A 17,813-nucleotide genomic window follows, 5' to 3' on the forward strand; every position below is an offset into this window, starting at 1 on the left:
TCAAGAAAATGACGGTAAAAAATATTAAAATTATTGTATCCTTCTTGCAACTACCAATAATGTAATGATTCTTTTTGTACCTAAGTTCAGATTAAATATTCTTTGAAATCCCACAGGTTTCATTAAAAAAAATTTTAATTTAACAAAATGAAGGCTATTTTTCAAAAAAAATTAAAATCAAATTATTTTCCAAAAGAATTTTTCAGGTCCCGCGTCTTAAAGAAGAATACAATTTTTTTTTTGCTTTTTCAAAAATGAAAATTCGACAAGAATTTCTTTTTAATTTTTGAAAATTAAATTTCTGAAAAGAATTTTAATATTTAAGATAGTTGAATTCTTTCAAAAAATTTCTACGCTGGTAGTTAATAAAATGGTGTAAAAATTCTTTTCATTCTAAAAATGTAATTAGATAAAGAAAGTGGCAAAACTCACCTTACAAATAAATGGACGTTCACCAGTGTGTGTCCTCAAGTGCGCTACCAGAAATGATTTTAATTCAAATTTCTTAGCACAATATTGACAAACATGCTGTCCCTTCCTCTTGTGTACAAATTGAATATGTCGATCTCTACTTTTCGTAAAATTAAAACATCTCTCGCAATGTGGACACTTGTGCTCCTTAAGATTCTGATGTGTTATAAGATGCTGTTCCAGTGCTTGTTTTAGCTTAAAAATTCGAATACAACCCTGAACGGTACATTTATATTCACTGTTTTCATGTGTTTTCATATGATAATAAAGTGAATGTTTACGATTCATTACTTTGTTACATATTTTACATGAAACTTTATTTGATTGATGAACTCTCATATGTGCTTTAATATCACTTTTTGTTCTAAACGTATGCTGGCAAGTATCACAAATAAATTTACGTTCAACAGTGTGTGAACCTAAATGCTTATTTAATTCATAGTTTGTAATGTAACTCTTGTCGCATTTATTACATTTGAATGGTCGATCTTTAATTACGTGTTTCTCTTCATGAATTCGTAGATAATATTTAGATGATAAACGTTTATCGCAAATTGAACAAATGTACCTCTTCCTGCCATGTGTGTACAAATGTCGATGTAATCCTGCTCGTCCTTTAAATTCTCTTGAACATTTTGGACATATCAGCTTTCTTTCTGGAGATATTTTTGCTTTATTTATTAGTTCTTCGATGTCATCATCATTATTCTCAATATCATCTTTTGCATTGTAATCCTTATCATCCTTGTCCTCATTATCCTCTTCTTCCTCAGTATCATCTTCATCATTATCATCAGAATTAGCATCGACATCTTTAGCATTATTTTTAGCATCATCACCACCTTTGTAATCATCAGACAATGATGAAGAAGCTTTACCTGATCTTAGAAAATTTTTCGGCAAATTTGAAGAATCTTTTTTCATCAACGAAAAATATTTTGTTAACACATAATTTCTAGTGACGGGAATTTCTCGACGTTTTTTCAATTTTGTTCCTGGCGATAGTTTTTTTGATGAAGATTTTAAAGATGAATGTTTGCTTCTTAAATAATCAGAGAGAAATTTTTCAGGTGATGAACAATCGATGCCACTTTTCTTCTTCGAAAAATTCATTTTCATAATATCCGTTAAGGTGACAGAAAGACGTTTATTGCAAATATTGAATTCCAAATTTTTATCCATCCGATTTTCAGATTCATTTCGCAATTTTTGAACCATCTCGACTTTAGCTTTCGTTTCCAATTCGATTTTCTCTTGTTTTTTCAATTCGTTTTGTGATTTTTGACGATTTTCACCCCTTAATTTCGTTCTCAATTCGATTTTCTCTCGATTTTCCGATTTTTGACGATTTTCAACGGTAGGTTTCGTTCTCGATTCAATTTTCTCTCGATTTTCAGAGTCTATCGATTTTTTTCGATTATCGACTTTTACTCTTTTTCTCGAATTTTCTAATTTATTATTTTCCGATTCGATTTTCTCAGGATTTTCCGATTTTTCACGATTATCGACTTTTAGTTTTCTTTTTGATTCTATTTTCTCTCGATTTTCCAAAATGTTTTGCGATTTTTGACGGTTATCGATTTTTTCACAATTTTCTCCTTGAAAATTATTTTCGGAATCGATTTTTTCTCGATTTTCCGACTCGAGTGACGATTGTTGATGATTGTCGATTTTCAATCTCTTTCTTGTTACAATTTTTTCTCGATTTTCTCCCTCGTTTTGCGATTTTCGCCGTTTACCGATTTTTAATTCCAATTTAGATTTTTCCGATTTTTCTAACTCAAAATCGAGTTTCTCTGGATTTTCCGATTCTTTTCGATCTTCAGTTCTTAATTTCTTTGCCGATTCGATTTTCTCTCGATTTTCCGATTCGAGTGGCAACTTTTTTCGCTTTTCCGTTATTTCCGTTTCAATTTTTTCTCGATTTTCCGACTCGATTGGCAAGTTTTGGAGTTTTTCCAATTCGAGTGACAATTTTTTTCGTTTTCTGCCGTCAAATTTCTTTTTTAACTTGATTTTCTTGCGATTTTCTAAGTTTTTCGATTTTCCGTCTTTTTCTAAATAAAATTTTTCATTTGATGACGCGATTTTTTCTTGATTTTCCAAGTTAATTTTCTCGATGTTTCTCAATGTTTCACGATTTTCGTTTGAATTTTCAGTTGTTTTTATTAAATCAAAACGTGATTTTTGCCAATTTTCAAAATCTAAACGTTCGAGAACAATTTTCACTTCGGGCAAATGATTTTTATTGACAATATTTTGATCTAAAGGATTTCTCATCCATTTACGAATACTTTGTTGTGAATCTTCTCTTCTTTGACTATAACGTCTTTTGAATGGGGAAATTCTTTTTGCTACAATTTTCGAATGATTTTCCGTTAGTTTTGTTAATTTTGGTGATTTTTCATTTACAATTGTTTCGCTGGATTTATTAGTGTATTTTTTAGAATTAATTACCGCTTGAGGGGGAGTTTTATTAAATTGTAAGACAAAATTTTCGACTTCTTTTTCAGAATAAAAATTGTTCTCTTTGTTTGATTCGATTTTTTTATTACTTGTGGAAATTGGACTTGTTGACGTATTTTTTTCGATGTTTTCTAATTCTTTGGTTGATACCCCCAGAGTTACACGATTTTCGTCGGAGATTTCATTTTCATCGTTAATTATATTTTCTTTGGAAAATTTTTTTGCTGAAATTTGATTTTCTTTGGAAAATTTGTCGTTTTCCGTAGAATTTCGATTTTCTCTGGAAGATTCCTCTTTTTCCACTAAATGTCGATTTTCTCTAAAAATTTCACTGTTTTCCGTAGAATTTCGATGTTTATCAGAATTTTTAGTCGTTAAATCTCGATTTTCTCTGAAAAATTCCTCCTTTTCCGCTGAATTTCGATTTTCTCTAGAAATTTCGCTGTTTTCCGTAGAATTTCGATATTTATTAGAATTTTTAGTCATTAAATTTTGATTTTCTCTGGAAAATTCCTTTTTTTCCGTCGAACTTCGATTTTCTCTGGAAATTTCCTCTTTTTCCGATGAATTTCGATTTTCTCTGGAAAATTCGCTGGTTTCCGTAGAATTTCGATTTTCACTAGAATTTTTAGTCATTGTATTTTGATTTTCTTTGGAAAATTCCCTTTCCTCCGTCGAACATCGATTTTCTCTGGAAAATTCGTCTTTTTCCCCTAAATTTCGATTTTCATTCGTTGAAATTTGATTTTCGTTAGTAACATCGTCTTTTTCTGGCGAAATTCGATTTTGTCCAGAAAATTCATCATTTTCCCTAGAAATTTGGCTTTCCCCAGATTTTTCATTCTCAAAAATACGATTTTCCCCAGAAAATTCGCATTCGTCGACAGAAATTCGTTTTTCAACGGATAATTCATCAGTTATCACGTTAATTCGATTTTCTTCGTAAAAATCACTTTCGAAATTTAGATTTTCCTCCGAATATTTATCAGCAAAAATTTCCATTTCTTTGGAAAATTCAACAACTATTTTTTTTGCTTTTCTTTGATTTTTATTGGAATCTGTTTTTGCAGAATTTTGACCTTTTTTGCAGAACTCATCGCTTTTGGTAGTTTTTTGCACAATAATTTCATCTATTTCACTATTTTTAGTTAATTTTGTTTCATTATTAGTAGAAATTTCATTTTCTTTGGAATTTATTAAATTATCATCGACTAATGTTTGTTCAATAGATTTTGTTGATTCATTGGACAATATTGAAGATGCATTTTCTTCCAATAATTCATTTGAGAAGAGTGGTTTTTTTTCATCTTCTTCGAATGATATTTCCATTGCTGAATGAATTTCCTGTGATGTAATTTCTTCCCTTTCATTCTCTGTATTTATTTCTGTTTTTATTTCGCTGGTTGTTGTTTCCAAATCGACTTTTTCTTCACCTGCGACAATTTTTTTTTTATAATTATTTCAAATTAAATTAAAGTACCTAAGTAAATATTATTAATTAATTTATCTAAATTATTTTTCTTTTTTTACATTATTTTACTTAAATTATATAAAAAAAAATGTAATAAATAAAAGAAAAAATAGTAACTAAAATAAATTTCCTAATTTCCTTTAAAATGTTTACTTTTTAATGAAGAAAGGATAAAATTGAGAAATTTACTTTCTATTTCTTCGCAGTCGTTGTCCTCGAGACAGCTCGTTACATGTTCAAATTCCGTGTCTTCATATTCCGTGTCCTCTTCTTTGATGCTTTCAAAATCGGTTTCAAAATCAGACACAAAATTTGTTTCTTCCTCATTGCTTACAGTTTTTTGCTGGAAAAATTGTGATTCTTAAAAAATAAATTTTTAATAAATTTAAAAATAATTGAAGGATCAATCTATTACATATTTTGGAAAATTTGATATAAAATTAAAACATTATAAATAATTTTTCTTGAAAAATATATAAATTATGTACCTTTATTTCGACCTTGTATTTATTTAAAGGTCCAATAGAAACGATATCGTAATTTTCTAATTCAATCTTCGAGCCGGTTGTATATTTTTGTCCGTTAATAACAACGCCAGCCAAACTCTGAAAAAAAATTATTTTTAATTTAATTAATTACCAAAGATTAACATTAATATTTTTCATCAAAAAAGAAAAAACAATTTTTTTAAAATTAATATCTTTTTCCATACCAAACATTTTTTTTTGTCTAGTTCCTAAATAACAATATTGTTTTCTTTTTTTTCTATATCCTTCAAATTTTTTTTCTCTGCAATTAATTTCAAATTTTATTCATTTGAGCAAAATAAATTCACTTTTTGAAAATTTACCTCTAAAACTTCAACGAACAATCCATCTGAATTATGATGAATAATACAATGATTTTTCGATACTGTCGGTGCAAATAGAACAACATCGTTTTCCGCTTTACGACCAAATGTATACTGAAAAAAAAACAATTATAAAATTAAATATTAACATTTATTTCTAGAGATATTGTCAATTCAACTACAATATTAAAATATTGTAAATATTAAAAACAATTTCTGTTATTTATTTCTTTTGAACTTATTTTTTATAAATATTTAAATATAAAAAAATTTTAATAAAGTATTAAAATATTGTAAATATTCTAATTTTATTCTTATATTTATCTTTTTTAAATAAATATTTAATTATTAATTTTTCCATAAAAATTAAAATTCTTCAAAAGACTGAAATTAAACAACTTATAAAAAATTGTTATAAAACATGAAGATATCGATCACTCCGAATCTTCAACTCGGAGCAATCAATATCTTCATGTTTTATAATAAATTTAAGATGACAAAGTAATAAAATCATTATTTTATTTCATAAGAATATTTTAACTAAAAATTTAAATTTTTAAAGATTTTAATTTTAACCCTTTTCAGTATTCAATTATTTCTAAAAATTCACGCTATAATGTTTTTAATATTCAATTATAATTTAAAATTTTAAGTGAAATTCATTTTTTAATCAATTTTTATTAGAAACTTCAAACTTTCCCGAGAATTCAATTATTATTTAAATACAAAAATAAATACTTTATTCAGTAATTGCATGTTTTTTAAAATTGAATTTTTATGACGAATTTTTTGTCAAAATTTTTAATAATAATTTAATTCTTTCGGCGAATTTAAAAAGAAATTGTAAGAATAAATGCAATTTTCTCTCATTTTATTAAAAATTTTATAAAAATAATTGAAATTCTGCGATAAGTTTTGTTATTTATGAAAATAATTGAATTCTTGTAACGAATTTTATTAAAAAAATTTTTAAAGAATTGAATTCCTGTGAATAATTTTATTTGTAAAAATAATTGAATTCCATAGAAAAATATTATTATTTATGAAAATAATTAATTTCTTGTGAAGAATTTTATTCAAATTTTTTTAAATAATTGAATTTTTCAGAATTTTTAAAAACTTTTTAAAAATAATTAAATTTTATCTAGGAATTTCAATAAAAAAATTGAAAATAATTGAAATCTGACAAAGAATTAAAATAAGTTTTTTTAAATCCTAATTGAATTCCTGTGAAAATGTTTATTTTTGAAAAAATTGAATTCTTGGGAAGAATTTTATTAAAATTTCTTAAATAATTGAATTGATTAGAAGAATTTTATTTTTTACGAAAATAATTGAATTGTTTCGAAGAGTTTTATAAACATTTTTGACAATAATTGTATTTCTAGAAAAAATGTTGTATTTTACGAAAATAATTATTTTACAATTATAATTGTATTCTATGACTGATTTTATTATAATTTGTCAAATTTATAAAGCATTTTATCAAAATTTTTTAAAATAATTGAATTCTCAAGAAAGAAAATAATTGATTTCTAGCGAAGAATTTTATTCAAATTCTTTTAAATAATTGAATTACTATAAAAAAATGTATTATTTGTGAAAATAATTGAATTCTTAAGAAGAAATTATTTTATATTATAAGAATATTGTTACTGTAACTTATTACAAATTACTTTCATCACTACAATTCATTTATTGTTTTCCAGAATTTTGAACTAAGATTCTTCTTTAAATTTATTATTTTTAATAATTTTTGAAAAATTTCTTTGAAAATTTTTATTTTTTTTTTTTGTTTTTAATTCAATTTTAGGAAATTCTATCGATTATTCGGAAATTTTTCAATCAAATATAGGGGAGACTGGGGCGAAAAGTTAAATTGTGAAAACAGTTAAAATTCATTATCTTTTGAACGGAAATAGTTAGAGCATTGCAACCCTGAATAAATGTCCAGAGTTATGTGACATTCTGCTAATTTTTGTGGTGTCCATATTTAATTTTTTTTTTCACCCTACTTTTGAAAATTTTTTCGTAAAAGAAAATATCAACTTTTAAGTATATTTTTTGCATTTATTCTCACCGCGATTTTTTTACTTCATTATTTGGGTCCCCTGAAGAGATACCTAAAGGTATTTGCTAAATATATTTAGTCAGATTTTTTATATTTGTTGTTAAAGCCAAAAACGCACCCTGGGGCGAAAAGTTAAATGTATTTTTACATGTTATTAAATTTTTTTTTATTTTTCGTTTTTTTGGGCTTATTTGTTTGTTTAAAAATGATTTATTTGACATTAGGCAAGTACTCTATCAAAAAACAAGACCGCTCACGTGAAATAAACCAAAAAAAATTTTTTTTTTGAAATTTCAATTTATTAACTTTATAACTATTCTAAAGCTTTTGTTAAGTAAACAAAGATCTTTTATTAACTAAATTACTTGTTTACGTATACTTTAACTTATCTACTATTTATAGGGGACAAGTTGCCCAACAATATTGATGTATAAATATTTGCATCTAAGCGGATTATATTGTCTAAAAAAAATCATTTATGCAAAATTTAACTTTTCGCCCCAGTCTCCCCTATATTAGAAAATAAAAACTTCAAATAAATTTAAAAAAATTCAATTAAACTTTTTCAAAAAAATTAAATCTACCCAATTTTTAGTTAAAAGTATGAAAAATTCAAACATTCAAAAATTATAATTTGAAATCTTTTCAAAATTCAATTATTTCTCAAAATTAAAATTTCTAAAATTATTATCAAAAATTTTAACTGAAATTCATATTTAAATCAATTTTTATTAGAAAATTTTACAATAATTCAATTATTTGATTACAAAAATAAATAATTTATTGAAAAATTGAATATTTTTTTGAAATTGAACTCTCATAAAGAAAGTAAAAATTTCTAAAATATTATCAAAAATTTTAACTGATATTCATATTTAAATCAATTTTTATTAGGAAATTTTATAAGAATTCAATTATTTAATTACAAAGATAACTAATTTATTGAAGAATTGAATGTTTTTTTTTAATTGAACTCTCATAAAGAATTTTATCAACAAATTTTTAAATAGGTAATTAAAAATCTTTTGACGAATAATTTTAATTTTCGAGAAATTAGATTAAAATTGTATTAAAAATAATTGAATCTTTGTAAAAAAAATTTGATTGAATTAAAAAAAGTTTTTTAAAATAATTGAAATTTTGCCAAGAATTTTATTAAAATTTTTGAAAATAATTGAATTTTGGAGAAAAATTTTATTTTTTATAAAGATAATTGAAATTTTGAAGAGAATTTTTTTTTAAACTTTTAACCATAATTTAATTTCTGCGAAGAATTTTATTACTTTTGAAAATAATTGAATTCTTGAGGCGAATTTTTAAATTTTATCTTTTTAAAACAATTATTGAAATCTTTTATGAAATTTTATTGAAATAGTAGATATTGAAAATAATAAATTGAATTTTGATAAATTAATTCAAATTAATTAAACTACGTAGAATTTTATTGAAATTAATTTGAAAAAAATTGAATTATTAAAAAGAATTTGATCAAATTTTTTGAAAATAATTTAATTCTTTCAAGAAATTGAATTTCTTTGATGAATTTTAATAAAATTTTTAAGAAAACCTACATTTTTTGAGAAATTCCTTTAAAATTGTATAAAAAATAATTGAAACTCTACGATGAGTTTTATTATTTATTATAAGTAGTTGAATCTGTTTAAACAAAATTGATTATTTATGGAAAATTGAATTATTGCGAAGAGATTTTTAAAGATTTTGTAAATAATAGAATTTTTGTGAAATTTTTATTATTTAATTTAAAAAATTTATAAAAAAAAATTAAAATTGAAATTTTACAAAATTTCAAATTACAACCTTTTGAAGTTTATCTATTAATGGAAATTTTAAACGCAACTCTTTTAAAAATTTAATAGGACAAAAAAAATGTTTTAACTTACCGATTTTTGTTGATTTAGAAATAAAACTTCATTGGCAAAATCGCCATCATCAGTTATACGTTTTAATGTCACCTCCATGATAAAATAGCCTAGAATTTTTAAAAAGAAGTAAATTCTTTGATGGAAGATAAAATTAACTGACGAATATTATTTTTATTACGTTTACTTTGCTTTCTATTTAATATTTATTTACGTAAATAAATTATACGAATTTGCTAAGATTTAATTTATTAAATTTTTATTTATTCTTTCTTTAATTATTAGCAATTATTAGTTTCAAAAGAATATTATTATTCTTATTAGTTTCAAAATAAAGAAAAATTAAATTTGAGGTTATGTTTCACCTTGAAAGAATGTATAAGTGGAAAAATTTGATATAAATACTTAAAACAAAAAAAAATAGAAATTCTAAGTAAAATTTTTAAGGTTCAATATTAATCAGTTAGATTTTATTACACTTTTTTAAATACATATTTTTCCAGAAAAGAATACTTTCGTTTTTAGCATAAAAAGTGCGTAAAATAAACAAAACTGTTTACAATTTTTTATTCTTGTTGTAATAAGTCATTTGAATGAAAAATATTTACAAAATTTGTTAGTTTCTATAGATTAAGTAGTTGGAAGGGTAAAAATATACATTTTTCCCTCTTATTTACATTAATATTTATTTATTTTAATTTATTATCTATTCATAATTATACTCACCATTTAGTTTTCCGGCCGCAAAAAACAGATCCAAGGTTGGGTAGCGAGATAATGTGAGGTTTTTTAAATTCATAAAGGTGCGTTCACATCCTGTTGTGTAAATTCCCCCATTTTCCCCGAAAAATTCACTAGTGATTTTTCCTTTCATTGGTAATGTTTGAAATATTACGTTGGCCAAACTGCGAATCTAACCTAGAAATTTATTACCATACCGGTTCTACTTGCGCGCTCGTGGTTGTAAAAATTTCATCATTCATTTATAAAAAAGAAAGAAATTTAGTTTTCCTAAAAAATGGCACAAAGTAAAATGGATTTTGCAATGAAACTTGGTAAATTACCGCCTGGATTAAATTTGGGTGCATCGGCATTAATTGGTCTCGGTGCCCTTGTCTACGGAGTTTCACAATCATTTTTCACAGGTATTTTTCTTTTTTTCTCTCTTATTAATTAATTATTCACTTTTTATTTTTCGCTGACTATTAACTTTATTTCGTTTTTTTAAATATAATGATCACTTTTTTTTTACACGAGGTTTTTTTCTTTCTTTTTTTCTAACCGAACATTTTTGAGGTTAGGATTTAGAGTCTTATGAAACAGGAAAGAATTCGCTTGAGTTCATAGGTCATAAGTAGTTATAATTATTACGAGAAGATCTATTTTTACGAAAATTATAAATTTTTTTTGCAGCAAATGACAAAATATTTATAAACCTATTTTACAAGTTTAAGTTAAAAAAAAATTTCATTCGGTTTATTACACAATTTATGCAATTCTTTTATTGAAATATTGTTTTCAAGTATTATTACCTAATAGACTTTTAAATTAATAAAGAATTTTAATTATTTGCGAATTATAAACATTTATACAATTATTTTTTTAAAAAAGTAATTCAATAATTTTATAAAATAATTTTTATATAATAATACTTACTTAAAAAATACTAATTATTATTTAAAAATATTGAGTTTTATCAAAAATTTGTATTTTTTATTAAAAAATACAACATTTAAATAAAAAGTTGGTATTTTTTTAATAAAAACTAATTTTTATTTAAAAATATTAAAAAATACTAATATTTCGAATACAAAATAATATTTTTAAATAGAAAAGTATTTAAAACTATTATTTTGTATTCAAAATTAATATTTTTTATTAAAAAATACAAAATTTGAATAAAAGGTTAGTATTTTTAAATTTTTTAAATAAAAATATGTTTTTATTAAAAAACTACTTTAAAAAAGTTGGTATTTTTTCTTGAAAAATATTAATTTTTTTTCAAAATTAATATTTTTTTATTAAATAATACCTACGAAATTTGAATAAAAAATAGTATTTTGCAAGAGAATTAGTTTTTATTAAAAAAAATACTAATTTTGAACAAAAATTAATATATTAAAATAAAAATACCAACTTTTTATTCGAGCATTGTATTTAAAAAAAAAATACTAATTTTGAATAAAAATGAATACTCTTAAATAAAAATTACTTTTTTTAATAAATACTTTTTAAATAAACTAATTATTATATAAAAATAATAATATAATTCAAAATTAGTATATTTTTATTAAAAAATACAAAATTTGAATTAATAAATTGGTATTTTTATTTAAAAATATTAATTCTTATTCAAAATTAGTATTTTTTTAATTGAGAAATGCAAAATTTGAATGAAAATTAGTATTTTTTAATAAAAAATTAGTTTTTAATAAAAACATACCGAAAAACATGTTGGTATTTTGATTTAAAAATATGAATTTTTATTCAAAATTAGTAAATTTTATTAAAAAATACAAAATTTGGATAAAAATTGGTATTTTTTTTATTAAAAGCAAATTTTTATTTAAAATTAGTATTTTTTATTAAAAAATACAAAATTTAAATAAAAAATTTGTATTTTTTTTATTAAAACTAATTTTTATTTAAATTTAGTATTTTTTATTAAAAAATACAAAATTTGAAAAAAAAATTTGTAATTTATCAATAAAAACTAGTTTTTATTCAAAATTGATATTTTTTTTTATTAAAAAATGAAAAATTTGAATAAAAATTTGTTTTTTTTATTAAAAGATGCAAGAATTGAATAAAAATTAGTAATCTTTTATTAAAAAATGCAAAATTTGAATAAAAATTAGTATTTTTTTAATAAAAATTACTTTTTAATAAAAAATTTCAAAAAACAAGTTAGTATTTTCATTTAAAAATATTAATTTTTATTTAAAATTAGTAAAATTTATTGACTAATACAAAATTTGGATAAAAAATTGGTTTCTTTTAATAAAAACTAATTTTCATTTAAAAGTAATAATCTTTTTATTAAAAAATGTAAAATTTGAATAAAAATTAGTATTTTTTTAATTAAAAAATGCAAAATATGAATAAAAATTTGTATTTTTTTATTTAAAAAATTCAAAATTTGAATAAAAATTAGTCTTTAATAAAAAAATACCAAAAAACAGGTTGGTATTTTTATCTAAAAATATTATTTTTTATTAAAAAATACAAAATTTGAATAAAAAATTAGTATTTTTAAAATAAAAACTAATTTTTATTTCAAGTTAGGGATGTATTTTTTATTAAAAAATACAAAGTTTGAATAAAAAATGTTTTTTTTTTAAATAAAAATTAATATTTTTTAATGAAAATTGCCTGATGACAAGTCGACGAACTAAAAATTTCATTAATAAGAGAAGGACAGAGATATGTCTATCCTTTTCTTACTAATGGTAATTTTTAGTTAGTCCACTTGCCACCAGGATCTTTGCCTTGTTATTAAAAAATATATAATTTTAAGTAATAATAATAAAAATAATTATGGTGATTATTATTATTTGTATTTATATACTTTTTAATAACAAAACAAAATATTAATAAAGAAATAATAAAGAACATTTCGTTTCATCATTTCTGGATAAATTTAGTTGACGGTGGACATCGTGGAATAATGTTTTCACGAGTAAGTGGAGTTCAAAAAGATATATTCACCGAGGGTTTGCATTTCCGTGTTCCCTGGTTCCAATATCCAATTATTTACGACATCAGAAGCAGACCGAGGAAAATCTCCTCACCAACTGGTTCAAAAGATTTGCAAATGGTTAATATTTCACTTCGAGTTCTATCACGACCTGACGCCCTCACATTGCCCGTAATGTATCGTCAACTTGGTCTCGATTACGACGAGAGGGTAATAAACTTTTTTTCATCTCTTTACTTCAAATATATTAATACTGCCTTACTTTCCGTTTGTTTTTTTAATAAATATATAACATTAATATTTATATATATATAAGACGTTAGATAGAAAGTTTTAACCTTTTTTTCCCATAGGTATTGCCCAGTATTTGCAATGAAGTTTTAAAATCAGTCGTTGCCAAATTTAATGCCTCACAATTGATAACGCAACGACAGCAGGTGTCGAATTTAATTCGTAAGGAATTAACAGAACGCGCACGTGACTTTAATATTATTCTTGACGATGTTTCAATTACTGAACTTAGTTTTGGCAAGGAATATACGGCGGCAGTTGAGGCGAAACAAGTCGCACAACAAGAGGCGCAACGTGCTGCTTTTGTCGTTGAACGGGCAAAACAAGAACGACAACAGAAAATCGTACAAGCCGAGGGTGAAGCCGAAGCAGCAAAAATGATATCCTTTTTTATATAAACATTTTTAGTCAATTTTCCTTTTATTTAGCAGTGCAGAGACCAGAATTATATCCATACACGGAAAAAAGATATTCACCTGGAACAGCTACAAATTTCACTAGATTAGTCAAATTTTTAGTTGTTAAGACTTTCGCTATTTTAGAGAAACTTATCGCTGTTCCAGGTAAAATTTTTGTTCCGTGTATCATTCAAATTCTGTAATACAAGAAAGAAGATTTTTAGATTTTCAAAGCAATTGAAACTGAAGCATTAGAATGACAGTTCTAGAGTTAGCTCTGAAGATTGATAACTCTGGAACGTTTATTAAGGGCCGTTTTCATCAACGTTGATTAAAAGTTAACCAAATGAAATAAATCTTAAGCCGGCGAATCGTGAGCGGTTAAATTGAATTTAATCGCTGATTAACTTTGATTCAGAGTTTGTAAAATTGGCCCTTAGCAGTGCAGAAACCGGAATTATATCCATATCAAATTCTATAATTCAAGAAAGAAGATTTTAAAATTTCAGAAGCAATTGAAACTGAATTATTAGGAACAGTTCTAGAGTTAGCACTCTGCAGTGCTTAACAGCACTGAAGAGTGATACCTCTAGGTACTGTCCTACGGTAAAAAATAATAAAAACAAAAAGGAAAAAATTATTTACCTCAAAGGTAATAATCCTTTAGTCCTTTAGAAAAAAAGGCATGAGTGGGAAATCTCGAATTGAAATCGAAATAATCGAATGTACTCTCGCAGTTATAGCAATGAAAATGAAACATAGAACGCACACTCATATTTCCAAATCCAAATGAAATATAGTACCTTAAAAACTCACACATAGTTAGAAAATGGAGCTACAGTCGCACTTTTCAATATCATTATGAAGTGGCAATTTTTATTTTAATTAACTTAACTTTAGAGAAATTAAATGAAAATTTAGGTAATTTTAAGTGAGTCACAATAAACAATTTAAAATTAAATAAAAGGAACATTTGACATAGAAAAAAGAAGGAAGCAAAGAAGTCGACCGCGAAGAATTGCTACGTGCGAGACGCATACGCTATTTTTTCGCCATTGATATGAAAAAGTGAAACATTTTGCAAAATTAAGTAACTGAATGATTTACAATTATCACTGACCGAATAACTAAGTAAGCAACTAAATAAATAAATGAGGAGCAAGTTTTCAAAAGTTGATAAATCCATTTTTCAACAAAATTGAGGTAAACACATATATAGGTCAAATTTTCTCAAAAAAATCAAAGTCGGTCATGGGTCTTTCAATTCTTGTGAAACTTGGTATAAATGTAGTGTTTTATGACAGAAGATTTTAGAAAAAAAGATTTTTAGAAATTTTGAAAATTGTGGATTTTACCGGGCATCAAACATTAAAGTACATTTTTTTAAAAAAACGAGTAACTTTTATCCATAAGATAATTTATTTGTTACTCAGTGTTTATTCTCCACAATGATGATTACAAGGGGGTTAAATTTATTTACAAAATGTTTACAACAATAATAATGGTTAATTTCATTTTTTATTTTATTAACAATTATATAAACAACTTAATAATCAAAATAATAGGAAGTATTAACTAAACAGAAGTAAAACAAGATCGTGCAACAGATGCGACGCATTCGCGTAAGTGCAAAGTATGTGCGCTGCAGGACAAAAAATTCGATATTTCGGTTAGTTTTAAAGTTTCTAAGAATTTTTTTTTTGCAAAAAAATTCTGGAGAAGATAAGGAATCCAAATATAATAGTTACAAAAAAATCTAAGGGGTGCTTATGTTCGAAAAAATGAAATAAAAATTTTTTTTTACTTTTTTTCGGGCAAATTTTGGATTTTTCTTTTTTTAATATTGCACTTTAAATTGTTAGAAAATCAATTATTATTACCCGAAATTTAACTAAATGGATAAAAGTTATTTGTTTCTCAAAAAAAATGTACTTTAATGTTTGATGCCCGGTAAATGTAAAAAATAATTAGTAAAAAAGATCGTGATTGGAAAAAAAATTAGTGGAATAAAATATTAGTGGAAAAAAAGGTTATTGGAAAAAAAATTAGTGGAAAAAAGGTTATTGGAAAAAAGAATTAGTGGAAAAAAAGGTTATTGGGAAAAATGGAATGGATAAACTGGTGTACAATCAACTAAATGATTTACAATTATCACTGACTTAATAACTTTTAGACTTCATTAAGTGACTGACTTTTAGAAACCGATTTTCTTAATATTTCTTTAATTAAAGTATTAATATTTTAATAGTATAGTTTTTAATGTTTTAAAAAGTAAATCTGGGAATTTGAAAATCATCATTCGCTAGGCACCCTTTATTTAAAAAAAATAAAATTCGATACTACGGTTTTATTTCATTTTTGTATTTAAATCTTTGCCGTTGCTAACTTATCCACAATCTATCGCCATGTATCATAAATTCTGTAGTCTCCACCGAATGTCTAATCTGACGATTTTTGATAATAGCGTTCGGTAGTATCAGCAGAGGGTTAATTTTTATCCTTCTATGAAAAGAGTAGATATTTAAATTAGATAAAGGAAGACATTCTAATGTTGTTTATTTTCGAAAGAGGAAGAAAGCAATACCGTTACCTGAAGAGGGACAATTTTATGCCATTTTCATTTAATAAAAAGAAAGATGGGAATGCGTCAGATTTTCTGCGTTATAAACAGAGACAAATTTATGTTATTTATCTAGAAATAGGAAGAGGAGGGAAACATATTTTCACTAAATGTTATTGAATAAGAGATAGAAAGAAAATCGAGTTACAAAACTATTAGTGATAAAATTTGTCAACAGTTTTTTATTGTTGTAATTTTTTGTTTCACTGTCAATTGTGATGATAAATTTATATTAAGTTTACGGCAAATTTCTTTTCCCTTTTTTTTTTGCTTGCAAATTAAATCCAACAAATTTTTTCTTAACCACTCAGCACTTGGGTCTAGCAGTCAGCCAAAATCCTGGATACCTAAAATTGCGAAAACTTCGCGCTGCGCAGACAATTTCACGCACGGTAATAAAACAAAAATTACTATATATAATCCTAATTTTATTCTGAGAAAATTTTATTTTTAAAAATTCGGAGAGAAAGTAAAATTAAATTTTATTTTTCGGAAACAAAATTTAATTTTTTTTTTATTTTTGTTAGGGTAAACTAGACAAATTATTAATAATAAAAACAAATTCTTCTCTTAGGTTTCGAATTCAGCGAATCGCGTTTATCTCAATGGCAGTTCATTGATGTTGAACATTCAGGATCCAGCGTTTGACGATCTTTCGGAGAAACTCAAAAGTAAGAAGTAAATAAAAAAAACTCATCGTGTAACGTAAAATGCATTTATTTCTATAAAAAACAAAAAATCAATTTCATGGTTAAAAAACAAAAGAAAAAGAAAGTCAAACAATTGACTTTTATTTTCCTTTAACTTTATTTCATTGTTAAATGTAGATTTTTCTCGTAATAAGAGTGTGGAGATCTTTATATAGTTAATTTTCTGAATAATTTTCTTTTCCCTCCCCCTTTATTTTTTTCCTATTCAAAAGGGGAATTCCGCCTGAAATATTTTTTTTCAAAATTATTTTTCTCTACGAATAAAAAAGGGCAAATAATTATCTTTTAATTTTCCTCTATGGAAAAAAAGCAGTAATTTTTTTGAGGAAAATTGTTAAAATTTACGGAAAATGAAAGAATTTCGAGAGATGAATAATTTTTCACGCGTTCAATTTTGTGAATCTCGAGATCGTTTTTCTTTCAGGTTCAGGGAGAAATATTAAGAAATTGAGGGAGAGAATGGAGATGGTTAATTCTAATATTGAAAAGCAGTTAAAGGATTACGATAAAGTTCTTTCTGAGGAATACGCTTCCCTTCTCATGGAATCGGCGGAACTCGGAGCCAAACAATTTGTATCCTGATTGAATAAATCCTCTCCTATTTTACATTTCAAAAGAAAAGGTTCCTCCGTTTCTTTCAGCCCAAAAAAAAGCTGAAGAAGTTTCCAATCTGTGTTCGATCGGTAAAGAAGGTAAAATGGTAAATTTGGCATCTACTTTACCGACTGTTCATAGATTCGAAACAAACGTGTGAAAAATTTAACTTCATGACCATAACGATCGTTAGCTATGAAAGTAGAAAAGATAAGAAAATTAACTACTTAGAAAAGTGGTTAATTTTAAAAAAATATAGTTCTACTTTACCGACAGTGGATAAAGTAGAAAGCA

General features: G+C 24.3%; 2 protein-coding genes across 2 annotated transcripts in view; one reads left to right on the forward strand and one right to left on the reverse strand.

The window, feature by feature from the left end:
- LOC122506745 (myb-like protein X) overlaps window positions 1-10,098 on the reverse strand; it is a 65,668-nt gene extending 55,570 nt beyond the window's left edge. The window contains exons 1-6 of the mRNA XM_043619066.1: window positions 9,936-10,098; window positions 9,231-9,319; window positions 5,259-5,372; window positions 4,897-5,013; window positions 4,598-4,751; window positions 433-4,370 (exon numbers count right to left, since the gene is read on the reverse strand). Of these exons, the coding sequence (XP_043475001.1) occupies window positions 433-4,370; window positions 4,598-4,751; window positions 4,897-5,013; window positions 5,259-5,372; window positions 9,231-9,319; window positions 9,936-10,083 (4,560 nt within the window). The 5' untranslated portion in view covers window positions 10,084-10,098. The remainder of the gene's footprint in view (window positions 1-432; window positions 4,371-4,597; window positions 4,752-4,896; window positions 5,014-5,258; window positions 5,373-9,230; window positions 9,320-9,935) is intronic.
- A 20-nt stretch (window positions 10,099-10,118) lies between these two features.
- On the forward strand, window positions 10,119-17,522 carry LOC122506748 (prohibitin-2). The gene is made up of 6 exons (XM_043619072.1): window positions 10,119-10,354; window positions 12,854-13,116; window positions 13,260-13,577; window positions 16,530-16,607; window positions 16,790-16,886; window positions 17,350-17,522. The coding sequence occupies exons 1-6, from the start codon at window positions 10,228-10,230 to the stop codon at window positions 17,505-17,507; spliced, it is 1,041 nt and encodes a 346-aa protein (XP_043475007.1). The 5' UTR covers window positions 10,119-10,227; the 3' UTR covers window positions 17,508-17,522.
- The last annotated feature ends 291 nt before the right edge of the window (window positions 17,523-17,813 follow it).

Source organism: Leptopilina heterotoma, unplaced genomic scaffold (assembly GCF_015476425.1).
Source record: "Leptopilina heterotoma isolate Lh14 unplaced genomic scaffold, ASM1547642v1 Lhet_43, whole genome shotgun sequence".
NCBI lineage: Eukaryota > Metazoa > Arthropoda > Insecta > Hymenoptera > Figitidae > Leptopilina > Leptopilina heterotoma.